Raw genomic sequence first — 26111 nt, 5'->3', positions numbered from 1 at the left:
TGGGATGCTGAATAAATGCCTCCAGTTCACTTTTTCCACTGTGGGAATTGTGGGCCCAGGGGATTCCTTTGACATCTAGTGTTGTGCCAACTTGGTGGAGGGAAAAGGGTGGTGTGATCACAGTGAAGCCATTCTTATCCTTTTTTTTTTTGAGACAGAGTCTCACTTTGTTGCCCAGGCTAGAGTGAGTGCCGTGGTGTCAGCCTAGCTCACAGCAACCTCAAACTCCTGGCCTCAAGCAATCCTCCTGCCTCAGCCTCCCAAGTAGTTGGGACTACAGGCATGCGCCACCATGCCCGGCTAATTTTTTTTCTATATATATTATTGGCCAATTAATTTCTTTCTATTTATAGTAGAGAGGGGGTCTTGCTCTTGCTCAGGCTGGATTCGAACTCCTGACCTTGAGCAATCCGCCCGCTGAGGCCTCCCAGGGTGCTAGGATTACAGGCATGAGCCACCGCGCCTAGCCATTCTTATCCTTTTAATTAGGTTTTGATTCAGTTCTATGGACCATGTGGGTATCTCAGGCTTGTTTCCAAATATTGGGGTTTTCAAAAAGATATTCTGATCTGTGGAGAGTTGGTAATCGAATTTTTTGTGGGGTTGAGTGGAGCTTGAGACTTCATTAGTATTTCACAATCTTGTTGATGCCCCTCCCCCATGTCTTAGTTTAATGGATTTTCTTCTATTTTTTTATTCTCTATTTCACTTCTTTTCTGCTCTAATCTTTATTTTCTTCCTTCTGCTAAATGTAGGCTTAGTTTGTTCCTTTTTTGAATTTTTTAGATGTAAAGTTAGATTATTGATATCTTCTTTTTTAAGGTACATTTTTGTCACAATAAATTTCCTTGTTTGTACTACTTTTGCTGCATTCCATAAGTTTTTATGTGTTGTATTTTCATTTTGATTTGTCTCAAGATATTTTTTTTATTTCAGCATATTACAGGGGTTCAAATGTTTAGGTTAATATATTGCCTTTGCCCAACCTAGGTCAGAGCTTCAAGTGGGTCCATCCCCCAGATGATGCACACCACACCTATTAGGTGTGAATATAGCCATTCCCTCCTCCCCCTCCCATTTGCCCAACACCCAATGAATGTTACTACTATATGTACACTCAAGTGTTGGTCAGTTAAATCAGTTAATACCAATTTGTTGGTGAGTGCATATCGTGCTTGTTTTTCCATTCTTGTGATACTTCACTTAGTAGAATGGGCTCCAGCTCTATCCAGGATAGTATAGGAAATGCTATATCACCATTGTTTTTTGTGGCTGAGTAGAACTCCCCCATTCTTTAATGTCATTCTTTTTTTTTAATTGTTAATAATGCCATTCTTAATGTGCTCCATTGTAACCATTTTTAGTTTATACATATACCACATTTTATTAATCCCCTCATGTATTGATGGGCACTTGGGTTGTTGCCACATCTTTGCCATTGTGAATTTTGTGCTGCTGTCTCAAGATATTTTCTAAGTTTCCTTTTGATTTTTTCTTTGACTCAGTGGTTGTTTTTGGTGTGTGTTATTTAATATCCACATATTTATGAATTTTTAAATTTTCTTTCTATTGATTTCTAGTTTTATACCATTGTGATTAGAAAAGATAACTGGATATGATTTTAGTCTTAAAATTTGTTAAGACATGTTTAACTTTCCATTTGCACTTGAAAAGAATGTATCTTCTGCTGCTATTGGATGGAATGTTCTGTATATTTATGTTAAGTCCATTTGGACTATAGTGTTGTTCAATTCCACTGCTTCCTTATTGTCCTAGACACATGTGGGCTGATATAACAAAACACCATAAACTGCATGGCTTATAAACAACAGAAATTTATTTCTTACAGTTCTGGAGGATGGAAAGTTCAGGATCTAGGCACTATCATATTTGATGTCTACTGAGGGCCCATGTCCTAGGCAGCTGTCTTTTCACAGTAATGCCAAATGGCAGAAGGGGCAAGGGGTTTCTCTTGAGCCTTTTTTATAAGGCCACTAATTTCATCCATGAGGGCTCTGCACCCATGACTTAAGCATCTTCCCAAAGCCTCATCTCCTAATACCATCACATCACCTTGGTGATTAAGATTTCACTGGCGTATTAAAGTCTCCTATTATTGTGTTACTGTTTATTTTTCCCTATAGTTCTGTTAACATTTGCTTTATATTATAGGTGGTCTGATATTGGGTACATATATATTTATAATTATTATATCCTGTTGTATGAATTGACATCTTTATCATTATATAATGAACTTCTTTGTTTCTTGTGGCAGTTTTTGACATAAAGTTTATTCTTTATGATATAAATATAGCCATCTTGCTCTCTTTTGGTTACCATTTGCAGGGAATATATTTTCCCATCCTTTTATTTTCAGCCTCAGTGTGTCCGTAAAGCTAACGTTGAGTCTCTTGTAGGAAGGAAATAGATAGTATTGTTTTATCCATTCACACACTTTGTGTTTTTTGATTGGAGAATTTAATCAATTTACATTCAAATTAATTATTGATAGATAAGGATTTACTATTGCCATTTTTTCATTGTTTTCTGAATATTTTATACTTCCTTTGCTCTTTTCTTACTTTCACTGTCTTCCTTTGTGATTTGATGCTTTTTTTTATAGTGATATGGTTTGATTCCTTTCTCTTTATTGTTGTGTATCTATCATAAGTTTTTGCCATGTGGTTGCCATGACACTTATGGAAGACATATTAAAGTTAATAATTATCTTTTAAAAGCTGATAACAACTTAACTGTGATCACATACAAAAGCTCTTTACTCCCTCTCCTCTACATTGTACATTTTTGATGTCACAGTTTATATTTTTTATATTGTGTATCCATTAATAAGATAATGTAGCCATATTTTTAGAAATTTTATACTACTGTTAAAAGTGATTTCTATACTACCATTACAGTATTGTGAATTTGACTATATACTTAACCTTTACAGTGAGTTTTATACTTTTATATGTTTTCATATTGTTAGCATCTTTTCGTTTTAACTTGAACTACTTTATCACTTCAGCTCTAGTGGTGATGAACTCCCACAGATTTTGTTTGTCTGAGAAAATATTACTTCTTCATTTCTGAAGGACTGTTTTGGTGGGTATAGTATTCTTTTTGGCAATTAAAAAAAATTTCAGCACATTGAATGTATCATCTCAACCTTTTTTGGCCTGCAAAGTTTCTGCTGACAAATCTGGTAATAGCCTTATGAAGGTTCCCTTTTATGTGACAAGTCACTTCTCTCTTGTTGCTTTCATAATTCTTCCTTTTTCTTTGATTTCTATGAGTTGGATTATAAGGTGTCATAGTGAAGATATTTTCATATTTAATTTATTTGGCATTCTTTGGGCTTCATGGATCTGGATGTCCTCTTCTTTCTCCACATTTAGGAAATATTCTGTAGTTGTTCCCTTGACTAAACTGTCTGACCTTTTTTCTTTCTATGATCCTTTTTATGAATCCTTCTGGAATTCCTATTCTTTGCTTTATGGTGTCCCATATGTCCAACAGGATTTTTTCACTCTCTTTCATTCTTTTTTCTTTTTGTTCCTCTGACTGGGTAATTTCGAAGGAACTGTCACTGAGCTTGGTGAGTCTTTCTTCTGTTTGATAGAGTCTTCTGTTAAAGCTGTCTATGGAACTTTTTAGCTTCATCATTGTGTTCTGCTCCAGAATTTCTGTTTGGCTCTATTTTATGGTTTTTCTTTGTTGAACTTCTCATTTTGTTCTTATATTGTTTTCCTGATTTTGTTTAGTTGTCTGTGTTCTCTTGTAATTCACTGAGCTTCTTTAAGTTGATTATTTTGAATTCTTTGTCATGCAGTTTATAGATCTCCATATCTTTTTTTTTTTTTTTTTGAGACAGAGTCTCGCTTTGTTGCCCAGGCTAGAGTGAGTGCCGTGGCGTCAGCCTAGCTCACAGCAACCTCAAACTCCTGGGCTTGAGCGATCCTTCTGCCTCAGCCTCCCTGGTAGCTGGGACTACAGGCATGTGCCACCATACCCGGCTAATTTTTTATATATATATCAGTTGGCCAATTGATTTCTTTCTATTTATAGTAGAGACGGGGTCTCGCTCTTGCTCAGGCTGGTTTTGAACTCCTGACCTTGAGCAATCCGCCCGCCTCGGCCTCCCAAGAGCTAGGATTACAGGCGTGAGCCACAGCGCCCAGCCAGATCTCCATATCTTTAGGGTTGGTGATTGGTGCTTTAATTTATTTCTTTGGTCATGTCATGTTTCCCTGATTATTCTCAATCCTAGTAGACTTGCATTGGTATTTGTGTATTTGAGCAAGTAGGTACTTCTTTTAGTCTTTACAGGCTTACTTCAGCAGAGAAAGCCCTTTATCATTCAGCCTGTTTAGTGATACTGGCTGGGTCATCTCATAGGGTACAATGGGTCTGCTTGTTGCTGAATCCTCAAGTTTGCTGGCTTAGGGCCTGTGTCTGCAGGGCCAGCCTGGAACCTGGGTCCACTGGAGTGGGTCTGTACCTTGTGTCCTCTGGGGTCCTGGGGGCTAGCTTAGAGCTGGAGTAGGCCTGGAGTCTGGGTCTGTGATGGCCATCCTGGCACTGTGGGAGACCTAGAACTTATACAAGGGGGCCAGCCTTGAGCCTTGTGCCATGGGGCCTGGCCTGGCACTGGGATACGCCTGGAGCTTATGGCTATTGGGGTCAACCTTATCCTGGGATAAGCCTGGAGCCTGGGGCCACAGGGATGGGTCTGGGACTGGGATGTACCTGGATGTTGGGTCCATGATGCAAGCCTGGGGCCTTAGGCCACATGGGCCAGCCTGGCACTGGGGTGGGCTTGAAGTCTGGGTCCACGGTGGTGGGCCTAAGACCTTCTATTTTCTAATTGTGGCAAATTAAATATAGGGAGAACAGTCAAAATGAAAGGGTACAAGACATGGATATGTTGCCACCCAACCAGGTTCATTTGCCAGCTGCCGAAGAGGAAGCCAATTATGCTGCGACAGCACGGTTTACGGCAGAGAAGGAGTTTATTCTGCATAGCACTAAGCAAGGAGATCGGAAAAAATTTTCAAATCCGCCTCCCTGAGAATTTGGGAGACAGGGTTTTTAAAGACTGTTTGGTGTAGGCAATTTAGTCTTCCAATTGGCTGGGTTCAGGGAGGAGCCATAGGGTTGTAGAAATTGTCTTCTTTGCTGACCAGGTTCTTGGGTGGGGGTCACAAGACCAGCTGAGTCAGTTCCTCAGTATGGGCCACTGGTTGGAGTGGGTCAGCCATTCCACTGAATGATATCTCAGAAAGTACCCCTAGGTTTCAAAAAGGTAATATTATCTATGGAGAAAGCTAAGAATCTTTATGACCACCAGTTACATGGCTCTAGAGTGGCAATTATAGAGAAGTAAATGGGAACAGTGGCAATTTTTATCATTATTCTTAGCTAGGCCCTTACCACAGTTCTTGCCTTGCAACCCTTTTTATTAATTAGTAAGGGTGGTTTAAGATATAGTAAACATATAGTCTATACTTTTTTTGCTTGTGAAGGAAGTTATTTGTGCTTACTATAAAAATTTAAGCATCAGAACAATATACAATATGGGATGTAAAAGTTCCCTGTAATTCCATACCCATAGATGCTTACTATTAACATTTTAACTTTATATTCTTTTTGATATTTTTCCAAAAATCACTTACATGGAAAACATGAGCATCATTTAAATGCATTTGGAAGATTTAAACATTTGAGGAGTTTTTTCCAAGTGGACTGTAATTAAAGAAGGTTAGTGGAGTTAAAGAAAGCCAAAGAGTATCACAGGAAAATTCATAACTGATGATCTCTTGTTATATTAGAGACAATGAGATAAATTGGGAAAATAACAGAAGACATTTGATTGGACAACATCCTGGAGAATTGGCTAAAACCCTGAAGGTGTTCTGTAAAAAATAACCCAACAGTTACATTAATAAATGAGATTTAAGGACCTTACTTCTTTGTCATGCAGGTCAAAGACTAGGTGCTTATAAATTCTTGAAGAGGAAAGCCCTTTGTAGGTTAACAGAAATGAGAGTATTTCTGAACCCTTTTGTGGGAGTTCTATGTTGCCTTTCTCTCAACAGTATACAAATAGCATGGTTTCTGCAGCATACTTCTTTCATGGTTACAGTTTATATTATATTTTTATACTAAGCAATTTATTTAAATTGCTTTATTAAATTTTTTTAAATTTATTTAAATTGCTTTATTTAAATTTATTGCTAGCTTTTTTGGATGTTAGTAAAATGATTGTGTAGGCAGTATGTTAGGGGAGGAGAATTTTTGAGGTCCTTTTCCAATACCATTTTTAATTCACTGAATACTAATTTGAAAACCATCTTAGTTGATGACTAATGTGAGTTGCTTCCTATTGGTCAGAAATGATTTTTAGGCCAGGTGTGGTGGCACACTCTTGTAATCCTAGCACTCTGGGAGGCCAAGGCGGGTGGATCGTTTGAGGTCAGGAGTTCGAGATCAGCCTGAGCAAGAGTGAGACCCTGTCTCTACTAAAAAAAAAAAAATAGAAATTAGCTGGACAACTAAAAAAAAAAAAATATATATATATATATATATTAGCTGGGCATGGTGGCACATGCCTGTAGTCTCAGCTACTTGGGAGGCTGAGGCAGAAGGATCACTTGAGCCCAGGAGTTTGAGGTTGCTGTGAGCTAGGCAGACACCACAGCACTCTAGCCTGGGCAAAAGACTGAGACTCTGTCTCAAAAAAATAAAAAATAAAAAATAAACAAAAATGGTTTTTATTCTTGATATAATATCTCTAAGTAGGGAAGGAAGTGTGTTTCTTTTATGCTTATATGAAACTTTTTGTAAACTTCATGGAATTACAAGAGGAGAGTTCAGCAAAAATTATACTGTCACTTTCTTAATTCATAATGCTTAGGTTTAGTGTAGGTTCACTAAACCGAATGTATAATTATGTAATTTCTATACTGGGTTTAAAAATAGCTATTATATTTATATATAAGGATAATATTTAAATATGAGATATTTTATTTATTGTTTAGCCTTTACTATTGTTATGTAGGAATATATATTACCTGAGGGACTTATAATAAGAAATAAAGGAAATAACACAGAGCATGTATATTTACATGTATAAATATTAATGGGACATCATACAAACCCAAAGGAAATTTGTATCAGTTTCGATGCCAGTTAATGTTGATTCCTTTATTTTCGCTTCTATTCTCAGCCTGAGACCTTGAGAATTTGACATTGTTATATATAGCCAGGCAATGTGATCTAGGGGAAGATCTCAGAGCTGGCAGAAAATCTGTTACTGATCAACTGTGACCTTAGGTCACTCAACTATGTGCCATAGTGTCCTCACCTAAATAGTAGTCACACTATTATCAGTGTCAGAGGCTTGTAATGAGGATAAAATAATAAACATAACAGTACTTTGAAAAGTGACAGATATTATATATTATTGTTGCCACCCAACCAGGTTCATTTGCCAGCTAGCCAAGAGGACGCCAATACATGGAGTCAGCAAGATTTATGGCAGAGAAAGAGTTTATTCTGCATGGTGCTACGTGGGGAGATAGGAGAAATTTCTCACATCGGCCTCCTGAGAATTTGGGAGACAGGGTTTTTAAAGACTGTTTGGTGTAGGCAGTTGAATCTGCTAATTGGCTGGGTTTGGGGCAGAACCATAGGGTTGTAGAAGTTGTCTTTTTTGCTGATTAGGTCCTTGGGTAAGGGTCACAAGACCAGTTGAATCAGTTCCTCAGTATGGGCCACCAGTCTGGGTGGGTTACCTGTTCTACTGGAATGTGGGACCTGAAAGGTATCTCAGAAAGTACCCCAAGGTTTCAAAAAGGTGATATTATCTATGGAGAAAGCTAAGAATCTTTATGACCACCAGGTATGTGGCTCTAGAGTGGCAATTATAGAGAAGTAAATGGGGACAGTGGCTAATTATTATCATTATTTTTAGCTAGGCCTGTGCCTTTTTTTTAGCTAGGCCCTTGCCACAGTTCTCACCTTATACCCTTTTTATTAATTTGTAAGGGCGGTTTCACTATGATAAAATTATTAACTCTAAAAAGGGTCATACACAGGCCTGTTCTTAATGGAAAATGGAATGTATTGGCACCATCTAGTGGAAATATAATGAATTGTATACTATTAATAGCAATTTTTTTTTTTTTTTTTTTTTTTTTTTTTTTTTCTTTTTTTTTTTTTTTTTATTTATTTTTTTCTTTTTTGTATATATATTTTTAGTTGGCCAATTAATTTTTATTTCTATTTTTGGTAGAGATGGGGTCTCGCTCAGGCTGGTTTCGAACTCCTGACCTTGAGCAATCCGCCCGCCTCGGCCTCCCAAAGTGCTAGGATTACAGGCGTGAGCCACCGCGCCCGGCCCTATTAATAGCAATTTTAATACAAAAGAAAGTTTAATATAGTTAACACTTTAGAGATCGAAGAAATCTATAGGTCATCTAGTTCAGCAATTAAGAAAATATGTAGGCCGGGCGCTGTGGCTCACGCCTGTAATCCTAGCTCTTGGGAGGCCGAGGCGGGCGGATTGCTCAAGGTCAGGAGTTCAAAACCAGCCTGAGCAAGAGCGAGACCCCGTCTCTACTATAAATAGAAAGAAATTAATTGGCCAACTGATATATATATATATAAAAATTAGCCGGGCATGGTGGCGCATGCCTGTAGTCCCAGCTACTCGGGAGGCTGAGGCAGAAGGATCACTCAAGCCCAGGAGTTTGAGGTTGCTGTGAGCTAGGCTGACGCCACGGCACTCACTCTAGCCTGGACAACAAAAGTGAGACTCTGTCTCAAAAAAAAAAAAAAAAAAAGAAAATATGTTTAGGCGGGGCGCGGTGGCTCACACCTGTAATCCTAGCACTATGGGAGGCCAAGGCGGACGCATTGCTCGAGGTCAGGAGTTCGAAACCAGCCTGAGCAAGAGCGAGACCCTGGCTCTACTATAAATAGAAAGAAATTAATTGGCCAACTAAAAATATATAGAAAAAATTAACCGGGCATGGTGGCGCATGCCTGTAGTCCCAGCTACTCGGGAGGCTGAGGCAGAAGGATCGCTTGAGCCCAGGAGTTTGAGGTTGCTGTGAGCTAGGCTGACGCCACGGCACTCACTCTAGCCTGGGCAACAAAGCGAGACTCTGTCTCAAAAAAAAAAAAAAAAAAAAAAAAAAGAAAATATGTTCTGTGGTGTCCTAGGGTTCTGCCAGAAGAGCATCAGGACCCTTCCTTTAAGAGGAAGGAAGAGTCTTTCCCATAATTTTCTAAGATCTTGCATCAAATAGAGAAGTCAGACTTTAATTAGTTTCTCATATAATATGTCCTTATAAGATTTTGTTTGAAAACTGATCTGTCTGTCTACAAAAAGTTTGAAAATGACTGATTTACATCAACTTTCATCTTTGTAAGAATAGTCTTTTGCTAAAGGTCAGTAGTAATGTTCCCTCTTTCATTCCTGATTTTAGTAATTTGAGTCTTCACTGCTTTTTTCTTGGTCACTGTAGCTAAAGGTTTGTCAATTTTTTGATCTCTTGAAAGCACAAACTTTTGGGTTTGTTGATTTTCTTTATTTTTTTTTAATGATTTATTTCATTTATTTTCACTGTAACTTTATGATTTTTCCCCTCTGTGCTTGATTAGTTTGCTCTTTTACATTTAGCTGAGGTGGAAGGTTTTGATTTGAGATCTTTCTTCTTCTTCTTTTTTTTTTGAGACAGAGTCTTGCTTTGTTGCCCAGGCTACAGTGAGTGCCATGGCATCAGCCTAGCTCACAGCAACCTCAAACTCCTGGGCTCAAGCAATCCTCCTGCCTCAGCCTCCCGAGTAGCTGGGACTACAGGCATGCGCCACCATGCCCAGCTAGTTTTTTTTTCTATATATATTAGTCGGCCAATTAATTTCTTTCTATTTATAGTAGAGACGGGATCTCCTTCTTGCTCAGGCTAGTTTCGAATTCCTGACCTCGAGCAATCAGTCCGCCTTGGCCTCCCAGAGTGGTGTTTATAGCTATAAATTTTCCTTTAACCATTGCTTTAGCTGCACCCCATAAGTTTTGATGTGTGTGTTTTCCTTTTCATTTATCTCAAAGTATTTACTAATTCCCCTTGTAATTTATTCTTTGACCCATTGATTATTTAGATATGTGTTGTTTAATTTTCACATTTGCTGATTTCCTCAATTTCCTTTTGTTTTTGATTTCTAATTTAATTCAATGTAGACAAGGAATATACTTTGTATGATTTCAATCCTGTTAAATCTATTGTGGTTTTTTTGTGGCCTAGCATATGTTACATTCGGAAGAATGTTCTATATGCAATTGAGAAAAATGTGTAGTCTGCTATTGTTGGGTAGCATTGGCTATAGATGTCTGTTAGGCCTAGAAGACTTATAGTGTTGTTCAAGTCTTAGATATATTTTTTGATATTCTGCCTAGTTATTCTATCAATTATTGAAATAGGGATATTAAAGTCCTCTACTATTATTTGCTGAATTATGTATCTCTCCCTTCAGTTTGTCAGCTTTTGCTTCATGTATTTTGGGGCATGTATGTAGCTGGGACTACAGGCATGTGCCACCATGCCCGGCTAAATTTTCTATGTATTTTTAGTTGGCCAATTAATTTATTTATTTCTATTTTTAGTAGAGACAGGGTCTGGCTCTTGCTCAGGCTGGTTTCGAACTCCTGACCTTGAGTGATCCTCCCGCCTCGGCCTCCCAGAATGCTAGGATTACAGGCGTGAGCCACTGCGCCCGGCCTGACCACTATTTCTTTAAATATTTATTTGTGCCTTTCTCTTCTTTTCTTCTGGTACTCCCATTATGTATATGTTGGTGTGCTTAATGATTTCTCACATTTCTCTGAGCATCTGTTTATTTTGCTTCTTTTTTTTTTCTGTTATATTCTTCAGATTTGTATTATGTATTTTGATCTGTCTTCAAGTTTGTTTATTCTTTGTTTTGCCTGCTCAAATTCACCATTGAGCCCCTCTACTGAATTTTTTATTTTACTTTTTTTCTTTTTTTTTTTTTTGAGACAGAGTCTCACTGTGTTGCCCAGGCTAGAGTGAGTGCTGTGGCATCAGCCTAGCTCACAGCAACCTCAAACTCCTGGGCTCAAGCGATCCTTCTGCCTCAGCCTCCCGAGTAGCTGGGACTACAGGCATGCGCCACCATGCCCGGCTAATTTTTTCTATATATATCAGTTGGCCAATTAATTTCTTTCTATTTATAGTAGAGACGGGGTCTCGCTCTTGCTCAGGCTGGTTTCGAACTCAAGCAAATCCGCCCGCCTAGGCCTCCCAGAGTGCTAGGATTACAGGCGTGAGCCACCGCGCCTGGCCTGAATTTTTCATTTTAGTGATTTTACTTTTCAGCTCCAGAATTTCTATTTGTTTCTTTTTAATAATTTCTATCTCTTAAAACAGGCTGGGGTAGGGGTGGATTTGGCTGGTGGGGCCTCAATTTGGTTACACCTACTATAGATAATTTCTATCTTTTTTTTTTTTTGCCTTTTCATTGTCTTTTATTTATTTATTTATTTTTTATTTCAGCATTATGGGGGTCCAAATGTTAAGGTTACGTATATTGCCCTTGCCCCTTCTCCCCCCTCAAGTCAAAGCTTCAAGCGTGTCCATCCCCCAGAGGGAGCGCATCACACTCATTATGTATGTATATACCCATCCCCTCCCCGTACCTGCCCGACACACGATAAATGTTATTCCTGTATGTCCACTTAGGTGTTTATCCGTTAATACCAATTTGCTGGTGTGTCCATGTGGTGCTTGTTTTTCCATTCTTGTGATACTTCACTTAGTAGAATGGGCTCCAGCTCTATCCAGGAAAATACAAGAGGTGCTATATCACCGTTGTTTCTTATGGCTGAATAGTACTCCATGGTATACATGTACCACATTTTATTAATCCACTCACATGTTGATCGGGACTTGGGTTGTTTCCACATCTTTGCAATTGTGAGTTGTGCTGCTATAAACATTTGAGTGCAGGTGTCTTTTTTATAGAGTGTCTTTTGTTAATAATTTCTGTCTTAATTGATGTACTCTTATTCTCTACTTGATAAGTCACTGTTATCATACTTTCTTTTAATTCTTTAAATATGATTTTCCTTAATGCTTTGAATATGTTTATTTATTTATTTATTTTGAGACAGAGTCTCACTTTGTTGCCCAGGCTAGAGTGAGTGCCGTGGCGTCAGCCTAGCTCACAGCAACCTTGATCTCCTGGGCTCAAGCGATCCTCCTGCCTCAGCCTCCCAAGTAGCTGGGAATACAGGCAGGCGTCACCATGCCCGGCTAATTTTTTGTATATATATATTTTAGTAGGTCAATTAATTTCTTTCTATTTTTAGTAGAGGCAGGCTGGTTTCGAACTCGTGACCTTGAGCAATCCGCCCACCTTGGCCTCCCAGAGTGCTAGGATTATAAGGCGTGAGCCACCACGCCCAGCCTGAGTATATTTATAATAGCAGCTTTGAAGTCTTTTTCCACTAAGTGCAACATTTAGGCTTCCTCAAAGGAAGTTTCTGTTGCCTTCTCTTTTTCTTCTGTATGTGTAACACTTTCCTGTTTCATAGTATGTCTTGTAATATTTTGTTGAATACTAGACATTTTGGATAATATTTTGTAGCAAGTCTTAGATACTGTTTCTCCCCTTTCAGGACTTATTGTTTTATTGTTTGTTTGGTTATTTATTTGTTTAGTTACTTGGCTGAATTAATTTGGTAACATTTATTTTCCCTACAGTGTCCCTGGTCAGAGTTTTCCCACTTGTTTTTATCTTTTCATGGCTTCCTAGGGGTCACCCCTGTATCCAAATATTTCACTGATTGGTCAAACATTTTGCTTAAGCCCACCTAGCCAGTTAGATTTTTCACCCTATCTTGTTGGATGTGTGTTTGTTTAGAGACTTGTTTTTCACAGTTCAGGGAGTTTATGGCTTTGCCCTGCATTCAGGTAGGGACTGGTAGCTCCTAGGTTCTTCATCTGCGCAGTGCCTGAGAGAGTACAGTCTTTGGCATGCACAGTCTCCCAGATCCCTAGGTTGGTTTGATTTTTAAGCTTGGCTTCACAACAGTTACCCTGGGCCTTAGGTTAATTTTCAGTTGGTGTTTGGTCAGACGTTCTGGTTAAGCCCCTTTAGCCAGTCAGGTTCAAGGTTCATTGCTGATGGATCTGTGTATGCCTTGAATAATGCTTTTTAGTCTGCTCTGATTGTCCCTGAGTAGATGTAGCCTAGCACATATACACAGCCTTCTGGACCCTGGACCCTGAGTGTTCTTCTTGGCTATTTCTTTCCCTTGTTCACTCTAGTAACCTTCTGGCTGGTCTGTAGTTTCCCTTGTTGCTAGTATTATCATGGAGCTACCAGCCCCCTCTTAATTGCTCACCACCAAAATCTCCATTGTTTTCAACAAGTCCTTAGGCATGAACTCCTCTATGCTCTGTTCCAAATAACATCAGTACTCTCAAGAAGAGATGTGGAGTTCTTTTCTTTGCTGCTTGTCTTTCCCCCTGGTCAGAACCTTTATGTCATATGACTGGATCTGGGAGCAGGCTGCATGGCATGCTTCTCCTGAAATGACGCTCCAGCTCTATTAGTGGATGCTGGGGATATGGTAGCCCCTCATTTTCTTATTTTGCCCTTTTGGCATAGAACCTCTGCCTGATGAGCCAGCTGGGGTGAAGGTGATCAGGGTCCAAGTGTGCCTGCCTAGAATAGCACTTTTATAACACATGCCTGGGAATGGTAAGAGAGACTGGCAAACTGCTCCTCCCAAGATCAAACCATTGCCTAGGAGTCTAGGAGCTGGAGGGAGAGTGAATTCCCATCTTCTTGGCTACACCCATCTGGAGTAGCTTCTATCACATGGAGCCAGTATGGATGGGAGCAGGTTATGGCTCAAATGCCATAGATTCTTGCTGGTTATACTGAGATTTAGTTAATTTTCATGAATAAATCTTTTCCCATTTTCTACATGCCATATGGACAATTTCCAGAGATTTTGAGTGGTTGTTTGTTTTAATAAATTTTTCAGAAAAATAGTTGTTTCACTGGAGAGAGGGTCCAAAGAGCTCATTATAGCACCATTGCAGAAATTCCATCCACTCAATGGTTATTTTAAAAACTGGAAGTATAAAGTTTAATGTAACAAAGGATACCTTTATGAGAGATGGTTTACAAAGACTAGACCAGCATTGTGTCTTTGTTAGGAATCTGAAAACTTGGTTTGGTAGTCTAGGTCTTCTAGAGTTTTTAAAAAAGGGATATTTCGAAGTATTGTATTCAGTTTAGTTCAGTTCACCAAGATTTTATTGACATACTTCCTTGGAATACCAATTTTATGGTGAGTGATCTTTGCTTTGCTTTTTAAGTTTTAGGTTTTGAAACTCAGACTCATGTTAATGTATTATTTGTGGTTATCTGAATGTCTCATAGATAATATGGTTTAGTAATTGAAGCAAAACTGAAAGTCAAATTTCTGTATTCTCCAACTCCTCACTCTCATTTTTAATACCAATCTAGGAAATATTAGAAATCATTTAATTACTATACTGGTTCATTCAGCTGCAAAATGGAACTGATAGTGCTTCATGAGGATGTTGTGAAGCTTAAATGAACATTGCTAAAGCATTTGTTTCTGTGAAAATAGCTGTATTTGTTTTATTTTTATTTTTTTATTTATTTTTTTATTTTTTTATTTTTTTTTTGAGACAGAGTCTCACTTTGTTGTCCAGGCTAGAGTGAGTGCCGTGGCGTCAGCCTAGCTCACAGCAACCTCAAACTCCTGGGCTCGAGTGATCCTTCTGCCTCAGCCTCCCGGGTAGCTGGGACTACAGGCATGCGCCACCATGCCCGGCTAATTTTTTATATATATATCAGTTGGCCAATTAATTTCTTTCTATTTATAGTAGAGACGGGGTCTCGCTCTTGCTCAGGCTGGTTTTGAACTCCTGACCTTGAGCAATCCGCCCGCCTCGGCCTCCCAAGAGCTAGGATTACAGGCGTGAGCCACAGCGCCCGGCCTTTGTTTTATTTTAAAAATGTATTTATATTTGTAAGCTTTAAAATGGCCTAGCAAGAGCTTGCATACACTTATAAAGTATTTTAATGCAGTATATATATATATATATCCAAATGGAAAACAGCATTAATATAATTATAGTATTGATTTATTGGATATCTCCTGTGGAAATTGTGGTTTTGTATGGTTAGAAAGTATTGCTTTATATGATTAATTTTCATATATTAATTGGCTAATTATCTGTTGTAGTGTAAAATAGAATTGTTGGAATAAAATATTATACTATGTCTTCTTAGTAATATATAATCTTGAAAAATTATGTGTGATTTGAAATGAATATATATGCACACATATATTTTTCCTTTTTAATGCTAGCCAAAGCTATGATATTGGGAAGATGGATAAGAATTCTCTTGGGCCAGAAATGCTGGTAAGGATCACGTTACATATTGCAGAAGTAGGTTGAAGAAATATGGTTTATGTTATTGTTATAAAATTATAATAGTCTACCCTCCATTAGCATGGATTATCTATTGGGCACATGATTAACATCTCAGTGAATTAATGTATGTATAATTTGTGTAATAATATCTATCTCTTAGGCTTGTACCCATGAGCCATATGCAAAGTGTTTTGAACAATGTTTGCTTATATAAGTTTTAGCTTTTATTATTGCATATTTAAAAATCCCAGATTTTCCCCCAACCACTCAGACAGAACATGCTTGGGTATGTAAATTAATTTTAATATTTAATTAAGCAAAATGTGATTATGTAAATAAATCTGATATAAAATTATCACATGCTATAGCAAAATGGAATTTTTTGAATATTCATCTCGCTTTTTAAAAAAATTTTTTTCTTTTTTTATCTCTGCTATTTACTATTATAGTATATTAATCAAAATATAACTGAAGACCTATATTATGTATTTACCACTATGATATATGGGAAGTAAAAGAGAAGCATAAAATATAGCCTCTACCCTTAAGTAGTTTATGTTTCAAGGATAAAACTAGTACAAGTGAATACAATGAAATATTATTCAAGTTTAAAAAGGAAAGAAATCTGACATTATGCTAGTTGAAATAAGCTATTCACAAAAAGGCAAATACTGTGTGGTTCTACTTATGCGAGGTACCTGGAGTAGTCAAATTCATAGAAACAGTACAATGGTGGTTCTAGGGGCTGAAGGTGGGGGAGTATTGAGAACTATTGTTTAGTAGGTACAGTGTCAGTTTTGCAAGATGGAAAGAGTTCTGGAGATGGTTGGTGGTGATGGTTGCACAACAATGCAAATATATTTAATATTACTGAACTGTACACTTAAAAATGTTTAAGGTGGTCATAGAGCCAGGTACAGTGGCATACACCTGTGATCCCAGCTACTTGGGAGGCTGAGGCAGGGGTATTGCTTGAGGCCAGTAGTTGGAGGCTGCAGTGCATTATGATCACTCATGTGAATAGCCACTGTGTTCCAGCCTGGGCAACATAGTGAGAATCTGTCTCTAAAAGATACATTTAAAAAAATGCTTAAGATGGTCAATTTTATGTTATATGTATTTTACCAGAATTAAAAACTATAATTTTACATATATATTGACATTGTCACTTAACAGAATATTATATAGCAATGAGAATCAATGAACTACAATAATTGCAACAATATGGATATCCGCACATATAATATTGAGTAAACAAAGCAAGATACAAAGTAGTACATATGGTATGATTCCATAAATATAAATGCCAAAAACAGGCAAAACTAATATATGGTGTTGGAAGTCAGGGAAGGAACCCTTATTTAGAATAGTGTCTGAAAAGAAGCTTATGAGGTCAGCAGGTTGCTGTTAATGTTCTGTTTCTTGATTTTTGTGTTGTTAACATATATTTGTTTGCTTTGTGAAAATTGATAGAGCTATACTCTTGATATTTTTGAATTTTTCTGTATGTATTTTATACATCAATTAAAATGTCAAAAATAGATTTTAAAAAGCACTAGTGCAAGTGAAACAATTTGGGAAAATAAATGATAAAGTTTATGGTACTGACCTGAAGTATGAAGAAGGGCATGTAGAAAAGGGGATTATCAAGTTTAGGTAGAATAGTTGAAGAAGACTTTTTTAGGATATGGGCCTTGTAGATGGGGTCCACACAGTTAAAAGGGAAGAAGAAAAGGATTCCAAGCAAAAAAAATCTAGATGAGAGGATGTCTTGAGGAAGAAATGAGAATGGAAGATAGTGTACAAGTCTGATTGAAATTCAGTATTCATAATGTGAAGTTTGCTGAGGTAATATGTATAGTTTTTCTTTTATGCCAGCAGTACTTTACTGGCATTTATGCAGTAAATCTTAAGTGTATGGCTTGATGAATTTTTTTTTTTTTTTTTTTTTTGAGACAGAGTCTCACTTTGTTGCCCAGGCTAGAGTGAGTGCCATGGCGTCAGCCTAGCTCACAGCAACCTCAAACTCCTGGGCTCGAGTGATCCTTCTGCCTCAGCCTCCCGGGTAGCTGGGACTACAGGCATGCGCCACCATGCCTGGCTAATTTTTTATATATATATCAGTTGGCCAATTAATTTCTTTCTATTTATAGTAGAGACAGGGTCTCGCTCTTGCTCAGGCTGGTTTCGAACTCCTGACCTTGAGCAATCCGCCCGCCTCGGCCTCCCAAGAGCTAGGATTACAGGCGTGAGCCACAGCGCCCGGCCTGGCTTGATGAATTTTAATATGTGGTCTTATAACCACCATACAGATCAAAATACAGAAACTTCCATCACCCCTAAACATTCCCTTGGCCTCATTCTAGTTATATCCAGTTGCTGCTCCCAAGAAAAAAACCTCACTATTCTGACTTTTATTACTATAGATTATTTTTTGCTGTTCTTGAGCTTTATATAAATGGAATCATACAGTTATACTATTTTATGTCTGGCTTATTTTTCTTTACACAAGTTTTGAGATTCATCCATTTTGTTATGTCTTTCAGATGATTTGACCCTTTTACTGTTATGAAATAGTTACAATATTTTTCAGAGATGCCATATTTACTGCATAAAAGTCATTTGGGGGAACTTATAAGTTCTCGGTTAAGTTCTTTATATACCTATTATTTGATCCATTTTAGTTTTTGAGTTAAAAAACTCAGAGATATGACACCCCAAATGTAATTTTTCTAGATTCACAGAGCCCTCATGTACTTAATATATATTTTTGTTGTTAAAGTTAGTAGATTACCTTTGCCTGGTCCTGCTATCGTCGTTATACCTAGTGGCAGATTCTTCATTGAAGTAGGGCTTCTTCTTTCAAATTATGAATCTATAGTTACGCATATCCACACTGACTAGAATTACTCCCTTTATCAATGCTGATCTGGCTGGAGAAACTTACTTGATTTAGTGATACTTTATTCATTTTAAAATGTAGCTCAGTTGGGGAAAATCCTGTATATACTAATAGGAAAGTATATCTCTTCCAACTGAAATGGTTTTATGTGTGCCCGTGATCCAATAGGTTAATCACAACTAGGCTCTAAAGCCTATGAAGGCAGAATTATGTCTTTTTATTGATCTCTTTTTGATGGCAACCTAATACAATACTATCTATATAGTAGGCGATAAACTGATTAAATTAAATATTGCTGTGCCTTAGTTTCTGTATTTTTAAAGTGGAGGTAAAATACCGTAATGCTAAATGTTGTTAAAAATAATTATATTAATGTTAGTATATTAAATTTAAATAAGTCAGGAATGTAACCATTACCATAAGATTCTTAGACAATATTTGGTATGGGTACCATAATGATGAGACGTATCCTAAGACTATGCAGTTGCTTAAGGAAATGCTATTTCATAAAGATGATTTATGTTTGAGAAGATGCCTGCCACTGTGGAAGTGCTAGTCAGTTGCTGTGTTGCAGTTTAACCCTCAGTTATGTGCTTTTTTCTATTTTTAATTACAGGCTAAAGTTCTACGGTTACTAGCCACCACTTATTTGGATTGCGATGACAAAGAATATTATGATAAGGCTCTCTGTGCCATAAACCTAGCAAACAAGGTATAAGAGGTTTTTACTTTTGAATACTAACTTAATGAATTTTTAAAGTTTTGAATCACATTTTGAAATCCGGTTTAGCCGTTTGCTTCAGTATTGATTCTTTTTAAAACAACAGATTATTTTAATCTATTCTGTAGTACAGAAAAGAAAAAAAAATATTGCTATGCTCTGAATGCTTGTATCCTCCCCTCCAATTCATATGTTAAAATGTTAACCCCCAAAATGATGGTATTAGGAGATTAAGACTTTGAGACATCATTACATCATGGGGCAAACCCCTCTTGAATGGCATTAATGCTCTTATAAAAGAGGCCCAAGAAAGCTTGTTTACCCTTTACATCATGTGAGGACACAAGAAGGCACCATCTGTGAAGAAGTAAGCTCTCACCAGACACCAAATTTGCTAGCACCTTTATCTTGGAGTTCCCAGCCTTCAGAACTGTGAGAAATAGATTTCTGTTATTGGCTACCTAGTTTATGATATTTTGTTATAGCAACCTGAACGGACTGAAAAAATAAATGCTTCTTGAACACCATAGATTTTTGAGAAACAGAAAGGGATCTCTCCACTGTGAGTTTTTAGGATAAAGAAGTAAATGATGATAAAATAGGCAGATAATGGGATTTAGTTTTAAAAACAACTTCAGTTATTCACTTTCAGCTCATGCTCATATGTACATAAAAACATGCATACAAAGCTGAGCACAGTGGCAAATGCCTATAGTCCCAGTCACTTGGGAGGTTTAGGTGGAAGGTTCATTGAGGCCAGGAGTTCAAGGCTGCAGTGTGCTACGATCATACTTGTGAATAGCCACTGCACTCCAGCCTAGACAGCACAGCGAGACCCCCATCACAAAACAAAACAAAACATATCAAAACAAAATAAAAACATGTATACATTTACACTTTTGGACAAAGAACACTGATAGGCTGATGACCCTTTAAAAAGATATTCAATTAGGATCAATGTGGTTTACTTAATAAGGCCATTAAATATACTGATACATTTTAGAAATTTTTTTCAATAGAATGGAAGCATGAAAATGAATAATTCAATTAACCAGAATATTAAATTCCTCAAACAGAGCATTTAACTGAACTATATTTTCTTGAAATTTACGCCATGTGGATGGGATTATTTAATGTTGAAGAACTTCTTTAACATTGAAATTCTTAAAAAAATTAAAAATATTAATAGACAGGAACATTTTCAGATGTTACATTCTTTTATTTTTTTTATTTGCTAAGATGAAAGTACAAATTAAAAATAGGAACCAAGACAAATCAGGAAGTAGATAAGGCTTCTTCCCAGCATCTCTCTTTGTTTATTGGACACAAAAGTTGCAATTTTATACAAGTAATTACTCACCTACATTGCTCATGACATAGCACATTTAATAGCCTAATGATTGATCCTGACATAGCGCAAATGGGTGCATTAAGATTTCCATGACAATATATACTTTTAAAAGTTTTATTTGAAAATAATTTCAAACTTACAGAAAAGTTGCAAGAATAATTCTAAGCACACCTGTATATACTTTAGCTAAATTCATACTTGTTAACATTTCGCACACTTACATCACACTTTCTCTCTCCCTATTCCCTTTTTCCTTCTCCCTTCTCTCCCCTCCTCTCTCCTCTCCTTCCCCTGTATATATCTCTTCAGTAATGAACTCATTTTTTTTCCTTTGATAAATGATCAGCTATTGCATTTATCTGTCATATCTCTATAGCTTCCTATAATCTGGAACATTTCCACAGCCTTTCTTTGACTTTGTGTCATTGATATTTGGGAGAAGTATCCCCCCATTTTGTTTTAACTAAAAGTTCTTCATTTGCGGTTTATGTGATGTTTCCTCATGATTAAATTCAAGTTATGCATTCCTGGCTGGAATTCTACATAAATGATGCTGTGTCCCTTCTCAGGGCATCACATTAGGGGACACATGATGTCCATCTGCTCCTCGTTGGTGATGTTAATGTCGATCACCTAGTCAAAGGTGTTGTTTGATTTCTTCACTGCATATTTAATATTTTTTCTTTTGCAACTAATAAACGATTGGAAGACTTACAGATCATGCACATGTCTTAGTTTTCATTAAAATATCCCTTTGGAGTTGGCATTCTTGTTTGAACCAATCTTTATTATGATGGTTGTCAAATGATTGTTTTCTAACTTTAGCACTCCCACCAACATTATACTCCAAGCATTCTATAAGCAAGAGTTCTTCCTTCTTCTCCCATTTATTTAATATTTATTTATTTACTTATTCATTTATTTTCAGTTTGGATTTGTGTCTTCCTACTTTTTCACTGATTTATAATCCATTACTGTTCTTAATTTTTTAATAGTTTTATTGAGATAGTTGACAAACAATAAACTTCATATTTAAAGTATAAAATTTGATGAGTTTGACATATATGTATATGCCTGTGAAACAATCACCACAATTAAGATAAAGAATATATATTTTAATACATCACACCCAAAAGTTTCCTCAAGCCCTTTTGTCACCTCTCCCTCCCACTCTTCCCCAAGCAACCACTGATCTGTTTTTTGTCATCATAGATTAGTTTGCATTTTGTAGAGTTTTATTCAAATGGAATCACAGAGAATGTTCTCTTTTTTATGGCTTTTTCATTCAGCATAATTATTCCATGATTCATTCATATTGTTATATATATTCATAGTTTATTTCTTTATTGTTGAGTAGTATCCAATTGTGTGGAGATACCACATTTGCTCTTATATCTACTGTCTTTTATTAATATAGCTACTTCAGCTTTCTTTTTATTAGTGTTAGCATGGTATATTTTGTTGCCATACTTTTATCTATTTATGTCTTTTCGTTTAAAGTGTATTCCCTTTGAGCTGCATATACGTAGTTGGATCTTGATTTTTTATTCAATCTAACCATCTCTGCCTCTTAATAGAGGTGTTTAGAATATTTATATTTAATGTGATTACTGATACAGTTAAGTTTGAATCTGTCTTGTTATGTTTTTTCCTTTATCTCATTTGTTCTTTATCCTTCCTTTCCTCTTTTTCTGCCTTCTTTTCAATTACTTTTTAAGATTCTATTTTATTTTTTTGTTGGCTTATAATTCTTTGTTTTGTTATTTTAGTGGTTTCTTTAGGGCTATGGTCCCCTCAACCCCCAGGCTGCAGAACTCTGCCCCCCACAAATTATCTTCCATGAAACTTAGGAAGGGGGTGTGTGGGGGTGGGGTGCATAGCAGGAGGTGATCAGTTGGTGAGTGAGCAAGGAAGCTTCATTTGTCCCCTACCCCGCCTGTCATGGAAAAACTGTCTTCCATGAAACCAGTCCCTGGTGCCAAAATGGTTGGGGACCACTGCTTTAGGGTTTATACTATAGATCTTATCTTGACCTACCTTTATATGCTTTAATAATATACTTCCATTTCTTTTAAAAATATTTTGGAATTGACAGATAAAAGTATATATACATCGTGGAATGACTAAATCTAGCTAAATAACATATGTGTTACCTTGCGTAGTTATCATTTTTGTCGTTAGAACACTTCACATCCACTCTCAGCATTTTTTCAAAATTACAATATGTTATCTATAGTCACCATGTTGTGCAATAGATCTTTTGACCTTCTTCCTTCCATCTAAAGTATACTTCCATTTCTTCCAGCCTGATCTTTATGCTGTTGTTGTTATGCATTTTACTTTTATATATGTTACAAAACCTGCAATACTATCTTGTTATTTTGTTTGGATAGTCAGTTTTCTTTTTTAAGAGTTATAAATAATAATAAAAAAATCTTATATGTTTACACATGTAGTTACCATTTCAGGTGATCTTTATTCCTTTGTATACATCCAGACTTTCATTTTGTGTTATTTTCCTTCTACTTGAAGGACATTACATTGGCTAGGGTTCACCTAAAGAAACAGAATCAATAGGGTGTGTGTATGTGTGTGTGTGTGTGTGTGTGTGTGTGTGTGTGTAAAGAGATTTGTTATAAGGAATCAGCTGATATGATTATGAAGGGTGGCAAGTAGGGTGAGTTGGCAAGCTGGAGATCCAGGAGAATTGATGGTGTAATTTAACTCTGAAGGCTGGAAGTCTTGAGACCCAGGAAGAGACAATGTTTCAGTTCAACTCTGAAGGCAGGAATAATAAGCTGATGTCCTAGTTCAAAGGCCAGGAAGAGTTTTTTCTCACTCTGGGGTGGGTCACCCTTTTTGCTCTATTCAGGTCTGTTGGGATGAGGTCCACTTACATTATGGAAGGTGATCTGCTTTACTCAGCCTTCTGATTTAAATGTTAATGTCACCTAGAAACACCCTCATAGAAACACACAGAATAATGTTTGACCAAATATCTGGGAACTCTGTGGCTCAGTCAAATTACTACATAAAATTAACCAACATAGGCATCTTTTAATATTTCTTGTAATGCTGGTCTACTGGTGATGAGTTATTTTCAACATCTCTATGTTTAAAAATGTCTTTATTTCACATTCTTTTAAAAAACCTTTTAATTTTGAAGTAATTATAGATTCACAGGAATTAACAAAAATGATATCAAGCAAAACAGTAAATAAAATAAAAGCAATAATGGTTAAGATTCAGAAAAAAAATTTAACACCTCCCCAAACAATAGTACAAATGATACAAATGTAATCTTCACCAAGTTTCCTCTAATAGTTGCGTGTTACATAACTATATCAAAAACAGCAAGTTGACATTGGTACAATATGTGTGTGTAGTTCTTTACCATTTTATCACATATGTAGATTCATATAATTACCACTGCAATCATGATACAGAGCTATTACATCACCCCAAAGACCTCTTTGATTTCTTACCTGTACCTACTCCCTCCTACCACCATCTCTACGCTCTAATAACCACTATTCTATTCTTCACTTATGTAATTTTTTCATTCCAAGAATGTTATATAAATGAAATCACAATGAGTAAGATGTGCAACGTTTGGGGGATGGACATGCTTGAAGCTCTTACCCGAGGGGGGAGGGGGACATGGGCAACATAAGTAACCTCAACACTTGTACCCCCATAATACACTAAAATAAAAAAAAATAAATGAAATCATATAGTATGTGACCTTTTCAGACTGACTTTTTTTACTTAGCACAATGCCCTTGACAGCCATCCAAATCTTTTATACATCCAAGTGTATCGATTGTTGATTTCTTTTTATTTATAAGTAGTATATGGTAAGGATGTACCATAGTTTGTTTAACTATTCACTAGGATATTGCTTGTTTCCAGATTTTGGCTATTACAAATAAAGCTGCTATGAATATTTGTTTACAGGTTTTTGTACGGACAGGTTTCATTTTTGGGGGATAAATGCCAAGGTGTGCAATTTGGGGGCTGTTTAGTTATTAAGAAACTGCAAAACTAGTTTCCAGAGAGGCTGTACCATTTTGCATTCCCCAAAACAATGTATGAGATTTCTATTTTCTTTACATTCTTACTAGAAGTTGGTATTGTCACCATTTAAAAAAAATTTGCTATTTTAATAGGTATGTAGTAATATTTCATTGTGGTTTTGATTCATACTTTCCTAATAGCTAATGATATTGAACACCTTTTCATGTGCTCATTGCTAATTCTATATCATCTTTGGTGAAATGTCTCTTCATATCTCTTGTCCATTTTATAATTGTTTAACTTTTTACTGTTGAGTTTGAGGGTTCTTTATATATTATAGCTATGAGTTCTTTATCACATATGTGGTTTGCAAATATTTTCTCCAAGTCTGTAGCCTGTCTTTTCATTCTCTTAGCAGGGTCTTTTGATGAAGTCCAATTCATTGATTTTTCTCCCCATTATTTTCATCATGCTTTTGGTAACATGTCTAAGAAGTCTTCACCAAGATCTAGATCCTGAAGATAATTTCCTACTATGTTTTGAAAGTTTTATAGTTTTATGTTTTATATTTAGATCTATGATCCTTTTGAGTTAATTTTTGTGTAAGATAAGAGGTTTGGGCTGAGGTTTACTTTTTTGCCTATCTATGACTATCTAGTTGCTCCAGCATAATTTGTTAAAAAGACTATTCTTTCATCATTGAATTGCTTTCGCATCTTTGTCAAAAATCAGTTGGCCATGCTTGTGTTGGTCTACTTCTGGGTTTTCTGTTTTCTTGATCTATGGGTCTATCCCTCTTCTGGTACCACATTGTCTTGATTACTATAGGTATATAATAAATCTTGAAATTGTACAGACTGATCACTCCCGCTTTATTATTCTTTATCAAAATCGTTTAGCTATTATGGTTCCTTTGCCTTTTTATATAAATTTTTAGAAAATCTTGTCTATAGCAAAAAATCTTGCTGGGATTTTCATAGACTTCTTGTGTTAAACTTATGCATCATTTTCAGGAGAATTGTTATCCTTACTGTGCTATATCTCCATTCCATGAATTTGATATGTTTTTCCATTTATTTATCTTCTTTGATTGCTTCCTTGAGAATTTCATATTTTTAAGCAAAGTCTCATTTTTATTTATTATATTTATACCTAAGTATTTTTCATTGATTGTAAATGGTATTAAAATTTAAATTTCGTTGTCCATGTGTTCATTGTTAGTAAATAAATATATAATTTTGTATGGTCATCTTGTATCCTGTCACTTTGCTAAACTCATTTATTAGATCAATGATTTCTTTGTAGATTCTAGGATTTTTTTATGTAAATGATCATGCCACCTGCAAATAAAAACATTTTATTACTTCCTTTTTGATTTGTATGCCTTTGATTTATTTTTATGGCCATAATGTGCTGGCTAGGACTTCCTGTACCATTTTGAATACAAGTGGGCATCCTTGCTTTGTTTCTGATTTTAAGGGGAAAGATTTCAGTCTTTCACCATTAAGTATAATGTTAATTGTAAGTTTTTGTTAGATGTTCTTTATCAGGTTTAGGACATTTTCCCTCTATTCTTGACTTGCTGAGAACTTTTGTAATGAATGTGTGTTT

General features: G+C 36.3%; 1 protein-coding gene across 2 annotated transcripts in view; it reads left to right on the top strand.

The window, feature by feature from the left end:
* TEX11 (testis expressed 11) overlaps positions 1-26111 on the top strand; it is a 255862-nt gene that overhangs the window by 86325 nt on the left and 143426 nt on the right. For both annotated transcript variants that reach the window (XM_075999567.1, XM_075999568.1), the window contains 2 exons: positions 15443-15497; positions 19028-19123. In XM_075999567.1, the coding sequence (XP_075855682.1) occupies positions 15465-15497; positions 19028-19123 (129 nt within the window). In that variant the 5' untranslated portion in view covers positions 15443-15464. The remainder of the gene's footprint in view (positions 1-15442; positions 15498-19027; positions 19124-26111) is intronic.

The sequence above is a fragment of the Microcebus murinus genome, chromosome X (genome assembly GCF_040939455.1).
Source record: "Microcebus murinus isolate Inina chromosome X, M.murinus_Inina_mat1.0, whole genome shotgun sequence".
Taxonomy (NCBI): Eukaryota; Metazoa; Chordata; class Mammalia; order Primates; family Cheirogaleidae; genus Microcebus; species Microcebus murinus.
Note: the sequence above shows the minus strand (reverse complement) of the source record. Positions and strands in the feature narration are given on the sequence as shown.